This window comes from Myotis myotis, unplaced genomic scaffold (genome assembly GCF_014108235.1).
Source record: "Myotis myotis isolate mMyoMyo1 unplaced genomic scaffold, mMyoMyo1.p scaffold_m19_p_2, whole genome shotgun sequence".
Classification (NCBI taxonomy): domain Eukaryota; kingdom Metazoa; phylum Chordata; class Mammalia; order Chiroptera; family Vespertilionidae; genus Myotis; species Myotis myotis.
In genome coordinates, this window is record NW_023416324.1 from 209,612,950 (window position 1) to 209,633,611 (window position 20,662).

General features: G+C 46.0%; 2 protein-coding genes across 7 annotated transcripts in view; one reads left to right on the forward strand and one right to left on the reverse strand.

Moving 5' to 3' along the window:
• RRP1B (ribosomal RNA processing 1B) overlaps positions 1–3,693 on the reverse strand; it is a 29,108-nt gene extending 25,415 nt beyond the window's left edge. For 2 of the 6 annotated variants that reach the window (XR_004974235.1, XM_036351422.1), the window contains exon 1: positions 2,970–3,693. Coding sequence is in view for 3 of the 6 variants with exons in the window: in XM_036351422.1 (XP_036207315.1) it covers positions 2,970–3,087 (118 nt within the window). In the remaining 3 variants the exon portion in view is untranslated. The remainder of the gene's footprint in view (positions 1–2,969) is intronic. The other 4 variants (XM_036351421.1, XM_036351416.1, XM_036351417.1 and 1 more) reach the window with 3 other exon arrangements.
• Positions 3,277–20,662, forward strand: part of LOC118675808 (heat shock transcription factor 2 binding protein) — a 73,825-nt gene continuing 56,439 nt past the window's right edge. Inside the window, exons 1-3 of the mRNA XM_036348588.1 lie at positions 3,277–3,367; positions 5,311–5,461; positions 17,478–17,581. Coding sequence (XP_036204481.1) covers positions 5,314–5,461; positions 17,478–17,581 — 252 coding nt within the window. The 5' untranslated portion in view covers positions 3,277–3,367; positions 5,311–5,313. The remainder of the gene's footprint in view (positions 3,368–5,310; positions 5,462–17,477; positions 17,582–20,662) is intronic.

Consider the following 20,662-nt stretch of genomic DNA (forward strand, 5'->3'; position numbering starts at 1 on the left):
ATCAGTACCATATTGGGCTGAGAGACCCCCACCCCCAACATCATAAGTATGAAAAAACAATTATTTCACCCAGTACTGCCACAAATCTAACACCCACCAACTGTAACATGGACTGTTATCTTATGTGCCACAAAAATAAAAATAAAAAAGAATGCAAATTAAAGTTGAAGAACTGATAGAGCACTCAGGCAACATTTAGTTGCTTTAAGTGATACAGAACTTCTTATTTGTTTTTAAAATCACAAAGCTATGTGCCTGGCTGGCATGGCTCAGTGGTTGAGCATCAACCTATGAACCAGGAGGTCATGGTTTGATTCCGGGTCAGGGCATATGCCTGGGTTGCGGGCTCAATCCCCAGTGTGGGGCATGCAGGAGGCAGCCAATCAAATTGATGTTTCTATCTCTCTCTACCTCTCCCTTCCTCTCTGAAATAAATAAAAATATATTAAACATATCTGAGAATTCAAAAAATATTTGTATTAAAAAAAAAGTAAAATATCGGATTTTTTTTACTGTGCCCAAGACAAGACACAAAAAAATTTCAGCCTGTCAATGAGATTCAAATGTCAGGCCCAGTTATTTCCAAACTTGTGTTTCTATTTTGATGGAGCACAGCTGTGGCAGAGACCATGCTTATTCTTATTCTGTCCCATCATCACCTCTATGACATTCACTCTGCAGTTAGTTTTCTGAAGGGCCACTATTCTCTTGCAATGTGGATACAGCAATGAACAAGAGGTACCAGACAAGTAACTTTAGGTCTGATGGGTGCTAACCAGACAACACCCTGGGGCACTGGTTGGTGTAAAACCACTGGCCTCATGCCCCTGCCTCAGCATCTCAGATCCTGAACCTGCTCACCAAAGGGGTTTGAGGAACAGGTTCTTTCTGGCTGTCTCAGCCCATATGCATTGCATCTGGCCTTTCTTCTGTTTTTGTATACAGCCAGGCCCTTATACGCCTGGATGTGCTCCCACTCCAGCTAAGAAAACAGATGGACGCTTACAGTGTTTTGAGGTAGGAGTGACACATTAACAGATAATTAAGAAGCAATGTAGCCAAGTACTACAATAGAGACAAACTGGGTATTTCAGAATCCTAGAGAGGGGGTGAGATGATAAGAAGAGTGACACTGAATACCGGGAGTGGATCAAGGATCTACAGGACACATATTGCATCACGTAAACAAAATCTTTTTGGCGTGCACAAGAGAAGCAAAGGCGGAGGTGAGACATAGGGCAGGTACACCAGCACCCAGGAATGGTTTGCTGTTAGCGCAGGAGGCAGCCATGTAGGGGATTAGGCGGAAAGAAACGGGGAGGAGAGGTGATTTGCAGGCCTGGAATTCCAGGAAGGTGGTGAGGAGATCGGAGCTGTTTTAGGAAGATGACTGAGCTGGTTTATGGAGGATGGGTTCAAGGGGGGCACAAGAGGAGTCAAGGAAATCAGTTAGGAAATAAGCCAGTACAGAAGCCCAGATGAGATAAAGAAGATAGGGGCCAGAAAAGAGTAATTCAGGAGATGAAACAGGTATGACTGAAGGATACTGGATGTGGGGGTGGGGGTTGGAGAGGGTGAGGAAAAGAGAAGTCCAGGACAATGCCATGAATCCAGCTCGAGTCTGAGTGGACAGTGGGAACAAACTAAGAACAGGTGGCAGATGGGCAGCAGAAAAGAACAGGTTTTTGGGGGAAGAAAATGAGTCCCTTTCAGGCATTCTGAGTCCGAGGTGCCTGTGGGACATCCAGGTGGAGAGGCCCAGTTAGTGGGGCACAGCTGAGCTGAAAGTAGTGAACGTCTTGGCTACACGTTTAGATTAAAAAAAAAAATATTTTATCGATTTTTTACAAAGAGCAATGGAGACGGATAGAGAGAAACATCGATCTGCTGCCTCCTGCACACCCCCTGCTGGGGATGTGCCCGCAACCAAGGTACATGCCCTTGACCGGAATCGAACCTGGGACCCTTGAGTCCGCAAGCCGCCGCTCTATACACTGAGCCAAACCGGTTAGGGCTAGACGTTTAGATTGAAGCGCCTTCAATATATCTGGGATACCTAAAACCAGGAGAGTAAATTAAGTCTGTCAAGGGAGATCCCAACACAATTGAAATAGAGAATTTTGTTCTTCATTCCTCTTTCTAGCAGACTTCCCATATTATTATATTTCCTTTTTTTCTGGGTGTCCTTTCCCAAGTAAATAAACTGACAATGTCAGTATAGGGGGAGGTAACACGTATTGTTTCAAGTAGACCCCCAGTGGACTAGTAAATAAAGCCAACTTGATCTCAGTGCAATAGAAAGCCTCCCTTTCGTATGGCACAGTTCACACCTCAGGGAGCACAAGGATCTACAGGACACATACTGCATCGCGTAAACGAAATCCTTCAACAGCACCCGCTGCTGCAACTCCAACCCCCAAAGTGACCCGGCCTCACCCGCCCTGACTTCCTGGTCTCCCCCAGCATTTCTTGGGCCTGCTCCGCTCTTCCTCCCGCCTCTGCTCGGCTCCGTGCAACCTCGACCCAGAGCGGCCTCCCTGGACCACCGCCTACGATCTCCATTTCCGTTATTTACACTACGAAGGCTCTGCTCTCCTGACCTCCCCGCCCCGGCTTTACGAGCACAAGTTCCTCTAGGGCAGGACTGTCTTCTCCCCCGTCACCCCAGCTCCTGAAAGCACGGGTCTGAAGATGGCACGATTCCGTGAGGCGCCCAGCAGGATGGATCAGGCTGAGCCTGGTACGTACGGCATCGGCTCGGTGTCGGACAGACGGGGTCTACTCTCAGTGTCCTCACTCGCTGGGACTTCCATCAGACTCCCTAACCCCCGGCAGCCTCTCTCCCCCAAATGTAAAACGAGACTAGACCCCCGGGGCGCACACACACACACAGGAGCACGCGGCCGGAGTCGGGGCGGAGCGCGGCCCGTCCTGCCGCCATGTGGCGCGGCTGACCGCCGGGCGCCCACCTGTCTCCCGCTGCGTCTTCACGCTGATGTACTGGCGCAGCTTCTTCACCGCCCGGTCCCGGATGCCCTTCTCGTGGGACGCCAGCCGCTGGGCGAACTGGATCTCGGCCGGCTGCATGGCGGGGGCCCTCCAACCCGCCGGAGCATCCCCGGCCACAACCCGCAGTCCCTCAGCCTTCCGCCGCTGCCAAGCGACCGCCGCCGCGCCGCTTCGGCCGCAACTGCGCAGAACGCGGCGGCGGCGGCGGCGCGCGGGGTGATGACGTCACAAAGGCGCCGCCGGCCCTCGCAGCGCGTTCTGGGAGCGAGCGCCGCCGGCCCGGGCACAAGCCAGTGGTGGTTGGCGTCGCTCCTTCGCTGTTGTTGGGTCGATAGGGCGCCAGGCCGTTGACGGCGAGGTTAGCCAGGGCTGGGTCTTGGCCAGGAAGAGTCGGATGGCCAGTTGTAAAAGGCCTAGAATCTCTAAGTCCACTCACAAAAATACCCATTTGGTTGGCAGCTGTCTTGCAAAATACACGGCACCGAGTTTTTAACTGTATTCGACTTCTGGTACCGCCTCGGCAGGTGGAGCCTGGGAAGAAGGGCCGTTCTTCGCTTTCTTGGCGGGATGTTGGGGACAGCCCCATGGAGAGGCCTCCATGGCCAGGCGTAGGGAGCGCCCTTCCCGCGTCTCCCCGTGTCTTGGTCCTGGTGCAGGCGCAGGTCCCAGTGTTGGCGCAGGTGCCTGAATGCCAGCAGGGCAGGGTCCAGGGCAGGGCATGGCAGGTCCCTGTGCGGAGGTTGGGCCTGGGGCAGGGAAAGGGCAAGTGCAGGCAGGTTCCAGGCGGGGACAGGGATCTGGAGTGTCCTCGTGAGACCGCCCTCAGGCTTGGAGAGCACGCACTCTGGGACTCGGCAGTGTCCACTTCCTGCGAGTTTCAGAGACAAACGAAGTCTTAGTGACTTGGTGACTAAGACTTAGTCGTAAAGTAACTCGGTGTATTTCAACCCTAAGCTGCACCGTATTTTGAGGACCCAGGGGGCCTATCTGGGACTAGCGAGTGGACTGGGAGACATCTCCAAGTTTATGCCGGTCATCTCAGTTAGGGCTAGCGGGCTGCACCGACACTCCCTAACCGGCAGACTTCCCCAAGAACCTATTGTTAGACGCCGTCCACCCTCGCTAGAGGAGCTCGGACCGAGCGCGGGCGGGCAGTGCCCTTGAACGCATGGCCCCTTAGTTTAGCATCTCTCCGCAAACAGTATTTCACTCAATGCTTACACCCGGGTCTTACTGTTTTTCCACTTGGCAGTGACCAAGTTTAAAACCCCAGCTAAGCCCGAAGATCCGACGCGAGACCTGGCTGTGCCCACCTCAGGCCCGCGGGGCAGAGAAGGCTGCGCCAACTCGACGAGGTTTGAGCCTTGCCGCTCTCCATACCCGACCGCCGTGGTGCTAGGTTCTCGCGCTAGTTCCCGCGCATTCTGGTGTGAGGGGTCAGAGGGCGCCCCGCTGCGCAGCGCAGGCACCGGGAGCCAGGGCCGCGGCGGCCATGGGCGAGGCTGGCGGCGCTGAGGAGGCCTGCGGGGTCAGTGGGGAGGCCTGGGCCGCCGCCCGCGTGTCTGAGCGGCCACCCTTTGCTTACGTAACCTCGCTTACTGCCGACTCTGTCGGCCTCGTCCAGGGGCCTGAAAACGGCCCTGGGCCTCTTTGAGCCGCTGGCGTGGCCTGGGCCTGGGATGCAGGCCGAGCGACTCTGCCTCTGATCCTGGAGGCGGGTCCAGGAGGCTGCGCGGTGGGCGGTGGTGCCCCTCAGACACCCGGAGCCGGAGCCGACCCTCCCCGCGAGGCTGTGAGGCTGTGTCGGGGCTTAGTGTAGATTCCCAGTCGCCCGGATGTCGCTTCCACCACACGCGATGGAGGAGGATCTTGGTTCTGTCCCCTGTTAATGGCGGTGCTTTGAGTCACCCCACTTCCTGTGTCTGACCCGGGCAACCTGGAAGGGTTTACGGTGGACCCTGAATGAGGGGGCCAGCCGAGGGCTTGGGCACCCGGTAGGAATCTAGGAAACTCCCTTTCCTCCCAGTGAGCTGGGCGCTCAAACGTTAGGGAGAAGTTGCTGGCGTTTTCTTGGACGTTCAGGCACGGGGCCTGGTAGGCACGGGAAGAAGTAGCTCCCGTTGTGTAGGCTGGGGCGCGGGCTCCAAGGTGTGATCTGTACAGCAGAGGGCGCTGTAGGCACAGACGTGCGTTTGAAGCTATGAAGGTGAAAGGCGTGAAAAGGGAAACACGCTGAGGGGCCGCTGGTTCTAGTCACCCGAAGAGAAATGTAATAATCTGAAGACCTGTTTGTTCTTCCAGCTTATGGGAACTAAAGAAGAGTTTGTTAAAGTCCGGAAGAAGGATCTGGAACGGCTGACGACTGAAGTGATGCAAATACGGGACTTCCTACCCAGGATACTAAATGGGGAAGTACTGGAAAGCTTCCAGAAATTAAAGGTTGTAGAAAAAAGTGAGTCTTGCTTCCTCCCTAGCAGGCGTTGTTGGTGACAGCAGTCTGGTCCAGCATGTTTACCTTACTTACATAGATAACGGTAAAATAATTGTAAATAAACCTCAAGGTACCGTTCTAGTCCTTCATTACATTTGGGAGAGTCAGAGAAGACAAAGTTAGAAAGGGAGGGGCTCGAATGAGTGACTGGGACCTGTGGTGTTTGTGTTGGAGGAAGGGTTGCTAGCTCTCTGAAGTATCTATTACCAGCTTCTCTTTCTCTCCACCTCCTTCCTTGGCAGAAGAATTTCATATATATATATATATATATATATATATATATATATATTTTATTGATATTTTTATGGAGAAGAAGGGAGAGGGATAGAGTTAGAAACATCAGTGAGAGAGAAGCATTGATCAGCTGCCTCCTGCACACCCCCTACTGGGGTTGTGCCCACAACCAAGGTACATGCCCTTGACCGGAAATGAACCTGGGGCCCTTCAGTCCACAGGCCAACGCTCTATCCACTGAGCCAAACCAGCCAGGGCTATTTTTTATAATTTAAAAGCTCTGCTCCAAAAATTAAGTCCTTACCGGTGGAAGTTAAGGATCTTGCCATGCAGTTAAATGCATCTGTAGAGATGGCTGAATGTGTGCTTGCTTGTCTCTAGGCTGATGGGTTGGTCAGTTTCTAGCCCTTGTCCATTTAGACGATGAGAGTTGAGCTGAGCTGCCACATAAGATATCAATCCAGGAGCCTATTGACGTTCCTGGAGATATTCTAGGATTGATTCAGCACTTGCCTAATTGAAGCTGAATTATAATCAGTCAACTTTCAGTGGTTAAGGTTGACTCACCACAATGCATCCATTTGCCATCACCTGTAGAAAAGGTGCATGGAGGGGGTGTAGGTTGTGTTTCTAGCACTAGTCCAGGCAAGAAGTTATCTTAACAGTACAAGTTTCTGGTTTGTGCAGATGTGTTTGGTCGGGGGCAGGCACATTCAGTTAGCCAGGAGAATGCTCATGGTCGCCATAACTCCCTGCCCCGTTTATTGTCTCTCTGGAATCCTCAGATCCACTCTCCTCTGCCAGGTGCTGTAGGTTCCTGCAGAATGCTTGCCTCTGGCTCCCTCGCTGCCAGCAGGGCTCCCCAATGGAAGGCATCAGAGCCTCCACAGTCTCAGCTCTCACTGGGCTCCAGTAACACCGTTTCCTCCCCTCATTCCTTCAGCTGAGGGGCACTGCTAGTCCCTGGGTGCTCACTGTCCCTGTTGGGTCTCTTATCTTTGCGATCCCATAAAGTCTCACCATCTGGGTTGATTTGTTTCCCATCAGGATCCTGCTGGATATGTCCATGTCACTGGTCACCATGGCTTCAGATCATTGGCTTCTTAAACTTCCCAGTTCTGATGCATTGCTCACCCAGCAACCTTCTGAGAACAGTCAGTCATCCCAAGTGCATTTATCTTAAAGGAAGGAAAGTGGTAACTGGTAGCAGAGAGTGGCAATCTGCAAATTAGTAAAACTGGCATTCTGAGAAGTGTACCAGAGTCTCATGAACAGATGAGCATGGGCCAGTCTTTGGAGATCAGTCCTCTACCAAAATCAAATTGTGCTCACAAAAGCTAGGCCACCCATGAGTCTGGTGACATGATCAACATTAGACTTTAGGACAGTGATGGCGAACCTATGACACGCGTGTCAGAGCTGACAGGCGAACTCATTTTTTTGGTTGATTTTTCTTTGTTAAATGGCATTTAAATATATAAAATAAATATCAAAAATATAAGTATTTGTTTTACTATGGTTGCAAATATCAAAAAATTTCTATCTGTGACACGGCACCAGAGTTAAGTTAGGGTTTTTCAAAATGCTGACCCGCCGAGCTCAAAAGGTTTGCCCTCACTGCTTCAGGAGATCTTGTCCTTTCCCATGCCATGTGGTTACCTCTTTCCTCACTGATCTCTCAGCCATTTCTTCTCACTTTCCTCTGCTGACTCATCCTTCTTTCTCAGCCAATGGAGTTTCTTGAGGCTCAGGCCTAGGCCCACTCTCTCCTCACTCCATGGCCTCTCTGTGGGCAGTCTCTGCCCACAGCTTCAGTTACCGTCTTGGTGCCAGTGGCCCCTGCATTTATCTCTAGCTCAGACCTCCTCCAGGCTCAGGCCCTAACTGCTGTGCGGTATTTTTTCTCACGTGTTTGGCAGTCACTTAAAATTCTAAATGTTTGTCCCAGCCTAATCAGTCTATGGCCATCAGAAAGGACCTGGTAGTCTCCCAAGGTCAGGTTTATGGGCTCATTGTAGTGAGGGAGACCACACCCCAGAGGAGCCGGGGCATCGTGCCAAAAAACGAAAGGACAGAGCTGCTGTAGCACTTGGGCAGGGTGGAGTTAGGTGAAGTGCAAATGAAGTCATGTTTTGATGAGCTCTAAGCAAAGTAGGGCTGTGTGCCGAAGGGTCAGCATCAGGTCTCACTGCAGTGGACCCAGGGCCCGTTTCCTTGAAAACTACAAAACGTACATCGATGAGCACTTAGTGTCTAGAAATCCTTATTCGAATCCCTGCAGCTAGCTGGAAATCAAGGCTGCTGCTCGGTCCCAGTGATTTTGACTCTGTAGGTGAGAGTGGGCTGTTTCCTTCTTACTGGTATAAGTAAAATTTCTGGTAGTGTGGGATTTTACAGAATAAGCTTCTTCTGAATAAGAAACTAGCAGTCACTGAAAGAAGGGGTCATTATGACTCTTACAGTTGCAGTGTGTCCATGAGAGAAGTATTGTTTCGTGTTAACGTGGCAGCTAGCTTACTGTGTGTCTTGTCCCAGCCTGACAATTGCAGGACAGAGTTTCACTGTCTCAGAGCAAGCTCATTTTTACTTTCTACGTCCGACTCATTATATTAACCCCCCTCATGATATCCATCCTCCCTCCTCACCTAAAACTGTGCTGCCTGACTCTCCCCAGACCATCCACACACAGACCAATCGAGGATCCTCCTTGTTGCCCACTTCTCCTGCTCACTATTCAACCCTCACTGGTCTGCCAGTAAGTCCTACACATTTTCCCTCACGGGTGCAACCTGAGTTTGTCAGCTTACCTCCATTGTCACCGCCACCACCTGAGTCCAGGCCCCTATCATTTTGCCTGAATCTCTGCCTCCTGGTAGCATTCACTCATTGCCACTCTCCAGTCTGTTCTATGCCCTGTAGCCTAAGTAATTAAAAAAAAAATCCTCGTCCTAGCTGGTTTGGCTCAATGGATAGAGGGTTGGCCTGCGTACTGAAGGGTCCCAGGTTCCATTCTGGCCAAGGGCACATGCCTGGGTTGCAGGCTGGATCCCCAGTAAGTGGCGTGCAGGAGGCAGCCAATCAATGATTCTCTCTCATCACTGATGTTTCTGTCTCTCCCTCTCCCTTCCTCTCTAAAATCAATAAAATATGTTTGGAAAAAAAAAAGATTAAAAAGAAATCCTCACCCCAGCCCTGGCCAGTGTTCTCATTGGTTAGAGCAGTGGTTCTCAACCTGTGGGTCGCGACCCCTTTGGCGGTCGAACGACCCTTTCACAGGAGTCACCTAAGACCATCCTGCATATCAGATGTTTACATTACGATTCCTAACAGTAGCAACATTACAGTTATGAAGTAGCAACGAAAATAATTTTATGGTTGGGTCACAACATGAGGAACTGTATTTAAAGGGCCAGAAGGTTGAGAACCACTGGGTTAGAGCATCAGCCCGTGCACCAAAGGGTCTCGGGTTTGATTCCCAGTCTAGGGCGTGTGCCTGGTTTGCAGATTTGACCCCCAGCCCTAGTCAGGGAGTGTGCAGGAAGCAACCAATCAGTGTGTTTCACACTGCTGTATATCCCCTCCCTTCCTTGCTCCTTCCCTCTCTCCCTCCCCCTCTTCTCCCCTCCCTACCTTCTTTCTCTAAAAATCAATGGAAAAAATATCCTCAGATGAGGATTAATAGCAACAACAACAAAAATACCCGAGGATATGTTTAGAGAGAGGAAGGGGGAGAGAAAGAGAGAGAAACATCAATCGGTTGCCTCCCATATGCACCATGGCTGGGGATTGAACTCAAAATCTTTGGATCTTCAGGATGAAGCTCCAACCAACTGAGTGACCTGGCCAGGGAAGCCCAAGTAATTTTTAACAATTCAGTCTTTTTTTAACCCTCACCTGAGGTTATATTTTTTAAAATTTATTTTTATTGTTGAGAATATTACAGATGTCCCTCTTCCCCCCAACCCCTTTACTTTCCTCCACTTGGCTCCTGCCCCACCCCAGGCCTTCACTTTACTATTGTCTGTGTCCATGGGCTATGTAGATATGCATATAACTTCTTTGGTTAATGTCTTCCCACCTCCTCTCCCCTTCCCTCTGAGATTTGTCAGTCTGTTCCATGCTTCTATGTCTCTGGACCTATTTGTTCATTAGATTCCACACATAAGTGAGATCATGTGATACTTGTCTTTTTCTGACTGGCTTATTTTACTTAGTGTAATAATCTCCAGGTCCATCCATGCCGTCTCAAAGGGTAAGAGATTTTTTTTTTACAGCTGCATAGTATTCCATTATATAAATACTAGAGGCCTGGAGCATGGGATTCGTGCACTGACGGGGGGAGTAGCCTGTGGGGATCGCCTGCTATGGAATCACCATTCATCCTGGTCAGCCGAGTGGCTGTGAATCTGCCCTCTGAGTGGCTGTTCTCTGGTCCAGCATTCACCTCTCCAGGGGACCCATTCAGGGACAATAGCACTGAGAGGCGGCGGAGTAGGCCTCAATCCCGTGGTGGCCGTGAACTTGTCTCCCAGCCTCCAGGGTCAGCTCTGCGAGCCCAGCAGCTGCGCTGCACAGCCTGTGGGCATCCGGAGGAGGCGGCAGGGAGCGAGGAGGAGGAGCCTGGGGCGAGGAGCTGAGGATCGCATTCGGGTTCCTGCCTGTCAGCCCGGTGTTCACAGCAGGAGCAGCCGCTCATCCTGGTCAGCCAAGCAGCACCCCCACTGTGGTAGCGCACTGACCACCAGCGGACAGCTCTTGCATTGAGAGTCTGCCCCCTGGTGGTCAGTGCGTGTCATAGTGACTGGTCAACCGGTTGTTCTGGTTGTTCCACCGTTCAGTTGCTGGGCTTTTATTATATAGGACTAGAGGCCTGGTACACGAAATTCATGCACAGGGGCCGAGGTCCCTCAGCCCGGCATGTGCCTTCTCCCAGTCCGGGACCCCTTGGGGGATGTCTGACTGCCGGCTTAGGCCTGCTTCCGGACATCCCTCTTGCAGTCTGGGACTCCTTGCTCCTTACCACTTGGCCCCCCAACTGCCGCTGCACTTCCCAGCCATAAGCCTGGCTTCTGCCTGGGCGGTGCTCCCCCTGTTGGAGTACACTGACCATCAGGGGGCAGCTTCTGCACCTGGTGGTCAGTGAGCGTCATAACAACCAGTCGTTTTGCTGTTCGGTTGATTTGCATATTTGACTTTTATTATATAGGATACCACAGCTTTTTTATCCACTTGTCTACTGATGGGCACTTGGGCTGTTTCCGGATCTTAGCTATTATAAATTGCGTTGCTGTGCATATATTCTTTCTGATTGGTATTTCGGTATTCTTAGGATATATTCCCAGAAGTAGGATGGTTGGATCAAAAGACAGTTCCAGTTTTACTTTTTTGAGGAAACCCCATAGTGTTTTCCACAGTGGCTGTACCAGTCTGCATTTCCACCAGCAATGTACTAGGGTTCCCTTTTCTCCACATCCTCACCAGCAATTGTTGATTTATTGACTGTAGCCATTCTGGCAGGTGTGAGATGATACCTCATTGTGGATTTAATTTGCATCTCTCTAATGATTAGTGACATTGAACATTTTTAACAATTGTCTTAATGTTTCATTCCCCTGCTTAAGTCTTCAATGGCTTCTCTTTGCTCTTAGGATAAAGACCAAAAACTAAGCAGAGAACCCACCAAAATCCACTCCCACCTAAAAACCTGACCCATACTGTGCCATAGTTGGAAAGGCTGGATATTGCTTTACTCAGCCTCAAGTACAGTCTCACTTCCTTATCTGTCTGCCTAGTTAGGATGCATCACTTTTTAGATGTTGTCAGAGCATTCTGTACTTTTCCTTCAGACAAAATGGTTTTATTCCCATCTTAAGGTACAAGTTGGTGGGAATACAGAGCCCCTGTTTATTTGTTCTGTGCCTGGCTGACTACTTGGTCCTGAGAAACTGCCCTGTTTACCCTCCTAATTTATAGCAGTATCTCATGAAGCTAGTAGTATATGTACTACAGGAAACTGGGTGTTAAGAGAAAAAAAATATTGCCCTGGCTGGTGTGGCTTAGTGGATAGAGTATTGGCCCAGGAATGGGTTCAATTCCCAGTCAAGGACATGTACCTGGGTTTCAGGTTTGATCCCAGCCCTGGTTGGGGTTTGTGCAGGAGGCAGCCAATCAGTGTGTCTCCCTTCCACTCTCTCTGAAAATCAGTGGGGAAAAATATCCTTGGGTGAGAATTAACAGAGAGAGAGAGAGAGAGAGAGAGAGAGAGAGAGAGAGAGAGAGGATCAGAGTGGATTGGGGTGGTTGTAGGAGGCTTTACTGTGAACTTGAACTTCAGCTGACCCTTGGAGACATCTACTTCTCTGGCCTAAGCCTGATCTAAGGTGTCTTTTACCTAATTTGGGCTCTTAAATTCTTACCACTTGGGTAATATGAAAGAAAACAAAAATACCCCTCCCCCTTTTAAAATAAGGATTAGGTTTGTTGGCCCTTTTGGGCCTTCCCAGGGGCCTGTCTTCCTAGACTAATCATGTGAGCCATGGTACAGAGAATGGATCCCACGGAGTAAAAACAGATCACTTGTTTAAAAGTCAGCCAAAGGACTTACATTGATAAGTATCAAGTAGATACTGGACTTTATTGTGACTCTAGCATAGTAACTCCCTTTGGGAAACTGGGCAGGTAAGTGGTGGATTTTGGAATAACACTGACGAGGGTGCGGCCAGAGAATCTATAGGGAATGAGAGGCGTGATTTATTAGAAAAGCGGAAACTTTTAGACTAGAATGATGTCATGTATGAAAGTCACAAAAAGGAGTAAGCAGGATTGATTGTGGGTTAATGAGCTATTTTTTTCTGCTTGATATATGAAGCAAGGGTTGAGGTATAGTAGAGTCAGGTATAGTTGAGGTCAGTAAGTGTGAGAAGCTTATAGAAGATAAAATAATCCTGAGTTATTGTTTTTAATTTGAGACGAGAAGCAACTGGAAATAATCACATGAAAATGACATACAATGGTCGTTAAAATTATATTTTCAGGGGAGTGATTTTTGTATCTGAGTGTAGGATAGGCTTGAGGGATTGGATGGAAGATGGAGTATTAATGAGAGTGTGCTCACTGAGGAAGGTTTGGGACTATGGCCACATGGATGGAGTTGGAGGGAGATAGGAAGAAATGATTCATCTTGGTAAGGAAGTAAGGGCAGAGCTCAGCAGTGGAAATACAGAGATGTGGGAGTAATCCGTATCCTGCGTCTAACTCATGTGCCTGGTATTACCCTGTCTATGAAACGAGGACAGTTAGGCTTACCTCACAGGAAGTGTGAGTCTTAAAGTGGCACCCTCTGTGGGACAGTGCACAGCTCGGGTGCCCGCGATAAAGAGGACCTCCTCAGGTGGAGGGATTGCTAAACACTTGGTGTCCTGAAGAAAGCGCTCTGTTCCTGGCCCAGCACTTCCATTATGGCTCAAACACTGACGCCCATGAATTTGGAAAAGGTGCAGGGAAGTTTGGAATAGGTCTGACCTGGGTGTGAATTGCAGTTCTGAGGCATGAAAGTTAGCCCACCCCTCATTTTCTCCTTCTTGGGCGTATTCATTCAGCAGTGAGGGAGTTATTCCTGCCTCAGTGGGTGTCAATAACATACATTTATTTCTATTTTATTGATTTTTTTACAGAGAGGAGGAGAGAGTGATAGAGAGTTAGAAACATTGATGAGAGAGAAACATCGATCAGGTGCCTCTGCACACTCCCTACTGGGGATGTGCCCGCAACCAAGGTACATGCCCTTGACCGGAATCGAACCTGGGACCCTTCAGTCCGCTCTGTCCACTGAGCCAAACCGATTAGGGCTCAATAATTTATTTTAAACTGGAGAATCCTGTTGTTTTTTAATTAAAAATTTAAAAAAATATTGTTGCCGAAACCGGTTTGGCTCAGTGGATGGAGCGTCGGCTTGCGGACTGGGGGGTCCCAGGTTCGATTCCGGTCGAGGGCATGTGCCTGGGTTGTGGGCACATCCCCCAGTGGGAGATGTGCAGGAGGCAGCTGATCGATGTTCCTCTCTCATCGATGTTTCTAACTCTCTATCTCTCTCCCTTCCTCTCTGTGAAAAATCAATAAAATATATTAAAAAAAAAATTTAAAAAAATATTGTTGAGAGTATTACAGATGTCCCTCATTTTTTTTTTTTTTTTCCATTGCTGGGAACCACACTCAGCATTTCAGCATCAAGCTGCCAGAACTTTCAACTGTATCTGTTAGCATCTCGGCTTTATATCCATTTATTTTGTGCATCTATATGCAAGATGTGTCCTCAGGTAATTGTTTGTTCACTTTATGCCATTTTGGCTTATGATGGTTTCATAGGAATAGCTCTACTTTTGGATTGCGGGGGAAGCCCATACTTTGTGCTGGAAACAAACAACACCTTCCAAATCTCAGCTCAACTAAAGATGGAATCCATCAGTAGCTAATTCTAAATTCTTTTCTAAACCTATTAGAACGTGATAAGAAGGTAAAAATTAATGGGTGTTAAAAAGCCTTTATTTTGGATTTGAGACTCTTTCCATAGTTATTTTGATGGAAACAAATTTTCATAATATGAACAACTGGTAAATTTATAACTATGCCAGATGATAAAAAAAGGGTAGAAGAAATTGATCCTTTTTGTATAGTTTAAGTTTCTTTGATTAATGTTTTCATTTATAGTTATCTATACCTTTCCTGTGAATCAGTTGAGCATTAAGAGATACAGTCATTCTCATGTTATTAAAACTATCAAAAAGAATTGTAAAATTCAGAAGATATATAGGTGTTGAAATGGCCTGTGATTTAGATTGTTTCTATATAAATATTGTTGTAGTCTGTCTAGGCCACCCTTCATTCGGTTAACAGTTAAATGGAGATTTCTCCTTCATTTTGAATGCTAAAGGTTAACTGTTGAAGTACAGTATAGGCTTGGTGGCAGCCCCTTCCCTGTTCTAATAGTGAGGCTGGGTAGATAATGTCTCCACTAGTATATCATTTACTGTTCATATTATTTCTGTGATTTTAAAGAAATAACGTATTCTTATAACAGAAGAATGAGACATATAATTAAAGTAATTGTGTTTTTTATTGAAGGATTAGCAGAAGGAATGCATAAAGAAGTGAAATTTATTTCTGTGACAAATATTTGTAAAGTGCCTACTATGTGGCACATACTGTTGTAGGCGTTTGGGATGTATTAGAAAACAAAACATGAACATCTGTGCCCTTGAGGTGTTTTAGATGGCAGGCGTGCTGTGGGCCAAGTTGAAAATGCAAGGTGGTCCAAATTCTTAAGCTGAGTTCTAACCTCCAGTATCTCAGAATGTGACCTTATTTGGAGACAGGGTTTTTACAGAGATAATAGAGTTAAAGTGAGGTAATTAGGATCAATTCTAATTCAACATATGATGTATGTTTTTTATAAAAACAGGGATTTTGGACACAGGAATATGTGTAGAGGGAAGACGATGTGAATAGGCCAAAAGAAGATGAACTAAGGATAGAGGTCTTTGCAGCTCTCAGTAGGAACCAACTCTACTGACACCTTGATCTCAGAATTGTAACCTCTAGAACTGTGGGAGAAAAAATTTCTTGTTCAAGTCAAATAAATAAATAAAATACAAAAAGAAAGTGCAAGGTGGGAGTTTTGTCAGGAGGCGTGGCAGCGGCAGTGCTCCCATCTGGCCACAAGGCAGCGGCCTCGCACCGCAGAAAGGCACTGCTTCCCCTGGAGAGCCTGCAGTGTGGGCGGCATCCCTGACACTGAGTTCTGTGAGGTGGCCTGTGGTAGAACGGGCTGTATTTAACCCTGTCCCGTGGTCACGTTAACTTACAGTGAGTGGTGTACAGCTATACAGAGTGAGAGATTATGAAATTACCATAATGAAAGTCTTTTGGGTGGTTAAATTAATTTCTACAGATTTTTACACGTGGTAACATGGCTTGTAGAGTTGCAATTTCCTATTTTCATTACCATGTTTGAGTAATATACAGTTTAATAATAGAAGAAACATTTAAAAGTTAACTGCAAAGAATTTACGCTATCAATAATTTTACCTTACTTCCTTTCATTTTGTTTCCTTGTGACCAGTTTGTATTTCATACATAATCATAAGGAATATATACACATATATATTTTCATTTAGCATTGTTACGAAAGTCAACCATGCAGTTTTCCAAGCATAGCACTTGATTGATAGTTGTTTTCTTATGTGGCCAGGATTATGGGACAAAAGAAAGAATTCCAGTGAAAGTCATATTGTGGCATACTACCGTACATCATAGAAGGGCAGAAAAGAAACTGATTTAAGTGAGAAGAAATAGTCGCGTGTTACTTCATCTTAGTTTATAAGAAACGTGTTTTAAAAGAAGGTTTGCCAGCCAATTTCATAATCTCTGTCTGAATATTGAACTTTAGGTTTTACCTTCCTTCCAGGGTAAGGGGTCTCTGAAATGTAGACTCTCCAGAGCTTTTGGGATGCCCGTGTTATTCTTGGCAGGACCCCTGAGCTTCTTGTTTGGGCTTCTCCTTACCTTCTCCCTGAGACCCCAAGGTCTCTTTCATCTGCTCATCATTGGAGGAAGTGTCTGGAGGCCACATTTCTCCTCTTTGGTGGAGTAATGTTCCATTTTCCAGGGGTCTGCTCCTGAGACTCTGGCACCACCCTCTGTTTTTCCACCCTTTAGTATTCCGATGGCTGCCTTCCCTCGATTGTTGTCATTGGTTGTGTTGATTTCATTTAGTTAGTGATGAGAGACCAGGCTCTTGTCCCAAAGCAGTTGTCCTCAAAGTCTGTTCCCAGACCAGCAGCATCAGCCTCATCTGGTCACTTGTAAGAAATGCAGTGTCTCAGGCCCAATTCGATCCTACTGAATCAGCAGCCTGTTTGAAGGAGTCCTCTAAAGTCTGAGAATCACTGCCCTTAGCTATCGCTACTTTAATCAGAGAAGTAACACCGTTAGCTCTGAGCACAGTTGCTCTCCCAATTTTGGTACATGCCAGCATAAAAACTGATGATTTCTCAGCCCTTGAAATCTAGGCAGTTAAAAATTTAAATTACATATTTTTTTGATTTTTGAATGCCAGTATTTCTGCCCCATAATACTTTCTATTTAAAGTGATAATACTTTTGACTTCAAATTTATTAACGTGGATGTCTTTTGGGACTTTTGTTGGCCGTTTGAATCATCGAATGAATATGGTGTAGAGGAAGTATTCCATAGTCGCCACCTTTCACTATGGCCTTTTCTCGTCCCTATCACCATTTCTCACTCCTTCATTGACTACCACTGCAGCTGTCTCACTGAGTCACTCTGCCCGTTGGTGAGACCAGTTTTGTGAATCAGCCCCGGCTGGCACTGTCTACCACTGAGCTGCCTTCTGCTTTTTCTGGAACAGATACAAGTTTGTGCCATGAGACAGTCGGGCTTCTCAGCCCTGCCTCCAGTCCTTTAAATATACACTTTAGATCCTGAGTACAAGTTTGGCAGTAAAGTGAGGTCTTATAAACAGAAAACAAAAAAAGTGCTTTTTACTATGGGCTAAAAACTGGCAAATGTAAAAAGCAGGACTTTTAGAATATTGGTTATTCAAGGACTGGTTATGCAAATACTACCTAAGAAGTGAGTATAGATTTTCCTAATAGATCAGGTAAAATGGATGCTTAAGAGAGATTAGTGATTTGAAATACTAGGTATTTATGTCTATTTCTTGTAGATCTAGAAAGGAAGGAGCAAGAATTAGAGCAACTGAGAATGGATTGTGAGCACTTTAAAGCACGCCTGGAGACTGTGCAAGCCGACAGCGTGAGAGAGAAGAAGGTATGATGCTCACAGATCGCTGCTTGAAACACCAGCATTGTGGCTGCGTCTACTCAGCGGTGTTGGCCACTTGTCTTTCTAGCCTTTAAGCATCAGGAGATTGTATTTTTAAATGTTTGTATGTATGTATTTTGAATGGGTTGGAAAATAGTTGAACATTTGGATTTTATAACTGGAGATTATTTACTTGGTGCTTTTTAATAGTCACCGTTAATTTTTATGTTTAAAAGGCCATTCCTAAACATAAAAATTCATAATAAAAGTATTGAAGAAAAATATTGTACACATAATTTATAATCAGAGGTGATGTATTAAATAAAATATTTGTAATTAATTTAGGGATCATTTACTGATATTTAAAAATTAACCAATTTTATTTAATATTAGGGGAGACTAACAATATTTCTTGAAAATTACACATTTTTACTTTTGGAATGGAATAAATTTCTTCTTCTGTAAAATGAACTATTCTACCCCTCCTGGTAAAATTTGGAGCTTGAATATGCATTTTTTTAACACATATATTTTTACTGATTTCAGAGAGGAGAGGAGAGAAAGATGGAAACATCAATGAAGAGAGAGAAGCATTGTTTGGCTGCCTCCTGCACGCCCCACACTGGGGATTGAGCCTGAAACCTGGGCATGTGCCCTGACCAGGAATCTACCGTGACCTCTCCTGGTTCATAGGTTGATGCTCAACCACTGAGCCATGTCGGCTGGGCTTGAATGTATTTTTATTTTTGAATAGTAAAACAATAATTGTACTAGTAATAACTAGCTAGTGTGTATTGTTTACTGCATGCTGGCAGGTGGTCAGTGGCTGTCCATGCATCTCACTTGCTTCTCCCAGCACAGCTAGGGCAGCAGGTACTACTAACTTACAGGAATGACTCCTCCCTGTGTACAAAGTTTTATTTCATACTGTCTTCTCATGTGAAGGAATTCTGAATGTGGCTGTAAAGAGGTTTTCCAAAACGAGGGGAATTTTTATAGACTTTATATTGAGCAAGTAGAAAAGGTTAGAGAAAACGGTTTAGTCTTAAAACTGGGTTAGGTGGAACATCACATAGTGAAAGGTTAAATTTTAGCTTTGCTGTATTCTGCGTAGATCATGATAAACTAAAATGGCAGTGTCTGGGCCTAAAGTATCATGGTCAGAAAGAAGTTGACCAATAGGCAAGAAGGAATTTGATCAATGTTAACAATGCAATTCATTGGTTCAGTTCCTTCTTAAATTGCTGAGACATCCTTGTTGAAGCTTACATTGGAACAGAATCTTAGATTTCCTGTTTTTTTTTAAGTTGAAAGCATAGGGAAAATGCATGTTTTGCTGGCATGTTAGCTGTAATGCTTAAAAATAAACCATTCTACTAGTGCCAGTATAGAGGATGAAAGGGCCTTGGTAAAGCAGCTTCACATCACCAGCGTGTTGTTGCCTTCACAATGATCTTAGTTGAAGTGGGAATATTTTATTTTATTATTTATTTATTTGTTAATCCTTTTTTCCATTGATTTTTTTTAGAGAGAGTGGAAGGGAGGAAGAGAGGAGAGAAGGAAAGAAAGAGAGAGAAACATTAATATGAGAGACACATTGATTGGTTGCCTTCCATATGCACCCTGCACACGCCCCAACCAGGACCGGGGATCGAATCTGCAACCTAAGTATGTGCCCTTGACTCAGATTCAAACATGAGACTCTAAGGTGCTCATTTGGGCTGACACTCTAACCACCGAGAAACATTGGCCAGGGCAGAAGTGGGGATATTTTAGGGTAAATTGTTTCCAGTGAAGTTTGCTGTTTAGTAGGCCCCCCAGTGTAATACAAGTTTGTGTAACAAGACCATGTCTCCTTGCTGTGGAGAACTGGCAGCTGCCTTTTCTGTGGTCTCTGTCCAGGTCTCCACAGATCATGTGCCAGACTCTGGAAGCTTATTTTAGAGTTGAGGAACCAGGAAAGATTCCAGAGGCTATCCTAAGTTAGAGTATTGCTAGTAAGTACTCCAGCGTGGATGAAAGTCGTTAGGGAAAGGTGGAAGGTACTGATTCCAGTATGAAAGAAGAGATCAGATAAAGAATGGACTCAAATTCATAAAGCAGTAGCGCCCACCTGCCCTAGACTGGTGACTGGAACAAGGAAAACTTGGCTCCTGACCTCAGTTGAGATGTTTCCTTAGTGTGATTGAGTCAGATCAGTGGAGGAAGCCAGCTGGGCCTTGATGTGATCTATGAGACTGGCCCAGAGAGTCCTGGCAAAGCAGCCTTTGAACTCTGCAAGAGAAAGAGCCCAGCGTTTATGGTGTAGGTGAAACTGTCAGAGGGTAGCTGGGTGACTTTTTGAAGGACTGTGCTGTCACTGTAAGGTTAGAGGAGGCTTTCCACCTGCTGGCGGCCCTTTTTTAGTGCCTGGCTGGCTTTTCTGTGTGAAGTGATCGCAGACAATATACAGTTCCCTGTGTTCTTGAGGAGCAGGCCTTTCAGTGGTTTACCTGTGGTTTTGTCCTCTCTGTGTGTTGCTTTGTTCTGGCATGCACCTTTCACAGTCAGTACACTAACAAGTATGGACTGCCAAATTTTGTTATTGTCATTTTTAATTTGGTAGGAAAGAATTACTACTTTTATGGTAATAAAAGGAAAGTTGTTGCAAACTTTGTACATTATTTCAGAAAACTTTTAAAAGAAAAACTAACTAATAGTATAGTTCAATTAAAATCAAAAATAACTTCAGAGTTTGAAGGAACCTGGAAAGTATTGTACTTGATACCCTGTTATGTATCAATATTCACTTTAAGTAAGCAAATATATCAGGGTTTGATTAACGTTTATTTTAAAACAGCTTTATTGAGCTATATTTTATATACCACAAAATTCATCTATTATACAAGTATAGTTTGATGATTGTTAGTAAATTTATGCAGTTGTAAAACTATCACCCTAATCCAGTTTTTTTGGTAAAAAATTATTTTGAAATAATTACAGATTCATAGGAAGTTGCAAAAAGTCCAGGGAAGTTCCCTATATCTTCACACAGTTTCCCCCACTGGTAACATCTTGCATAACTACAGGACAAACTGAAAGCCAGGA